The 1,303-nt window shown below is 44.0% G+C and overlaps 1 protein-coding gene across 1 annotated transcript in view; it reads right to left on the reverse strand.

Annotated features, from left to right (window-relative positions):
- UBR2 (ubiquitin protein ligase E3 component n-recognin 2) overlaps nt 1-1,303 on the reverse strand; it is a 76,663-nt gene that overhangs the window by 31,003 nt on the left and 44,357 nt on the right. Inside the window, exon 21 of the mRNA XM_018555975.1 lies at nt 437-561. Within this exon, the coding sequence (XP_018411477.1) occupies nt 437-561 (125 nt within the window). The remainder of the gene's footprint in view (nt 1-436; nt 562-1,303) is intronic.

Genomic DNA, 1,303 nt, shown 5'->3' on the forward strand with positions numbered 1-1,303 from the left:
GGGTACGCTTTGGCAATACTGCTCAAACAGATGGAGAACATCTCCAACGCTTCCATGGGACAGTGTATGGGCTTGGTGATTGGCCACTCTGGTTCAAGCACTGTCACATGGGGGAAAATAATATGTTCCCGTTTACCAAAAATGACCGAACTTTGGGAAAAGTGGCTATTTCTACTGTGACGGATGGGTACACTGCAACCCTAAGCAGACATTGTGCGATATATATTCATCACTTTTCAACACGGGACAACAAAGGAACAATAGGATTTTTGTACTCACCATAAAATCCTTTTCTTGAAGTCCATTGAGGGACACAAAAATCCTTAGACTATCCGGTTACACTGCTGTAGGCGGCAGTATAACCCAACAGACTAAGAATTCCGGTGCTCCTCAATGGACGATAAATAAATAGTAATTAAAATTGTGTCACACTTACATCCTCTGGCAAGGCTTTGACCATTTCACTGTGGGCCATAGGTCTAATGCTGAGCTGGTGGATGATTTCCCGCTTTATCTCATCAGTGGCCGACACCTGCCCTACTCCAGGGCAAAATCGTTCACCTGGGGCACAAAACAAAGAGGCGGCATTTACCATATAACCTAGGCTGTCTTCATTCATTCTGCAGAACACAATCTAGTGAGTAGATCTATAGGTTTCTAAACACTAACACATGTCTAGGTACTTGCTTTTTTAGGGTATCTAAACTCAAATAAAAATGTATATATGTTACCTTGCCTGGCAGAATATTATTTGTTCAGTGTGTAGAGTTTCTCCAGTCACTTCCTGTCAGAGGGTGACAACACTCGCTGTCAGTGTCTTCCAACAGGAGCAGTGTTGTCACACTCGGTTGTTTGTTCCCGCTCTGGACTTCCGGGGCGCTGGGCTGACCAGTCCCAAGCTGCAGGTGTGCTGTACTGGACTCTCAGTGTATATCTGCACATCTAAAAAGGAATTGGCTACCTCCAGGCATATCTATCTTTAGTCATTGCTGTGCCTGTCCTACGTTGGAAGCTTTGTTAGATTAGGGACCACATTATACAGAAGGGCCTTGATGGGGCAGTGTAGCTTCTATATAGATTGGCTGCAAATATATGCTTTGAACACCTCATAGTGTTTAAGGAGTGCTGGCTATTTCTGTTTTAGATTTATATAGTGCCACTGTTGGCCATGCACCCTACTACACTGACTCTGGAACTTAGTGTGGGACAGACAGGATACTGAATTTTAGTAATAAAAGCTGGGCAGAGGTCCATGTCAGTTATTTGTATCCATTGTATCCAAGACACCTAGGTCTAGTCAGCA

This window comes from Nanorana parkeri, unplaced genomic scaffold, assembly GCF_000935625.1.
Source record: "Nanorana parkeri isolate BGI_ZX_2015 unplaced genomic scaffold, ASM93562v1 scaffold1, whole genome shotgun sequence".
In the NCBI taxonomy this organism is placed as follows: domain Eukaryota; kingdom Metazoa; phylum Chordata; class Amphibia; order Anura; family Dicroglossidae; genus Nanorana; species Nanorana parkeri.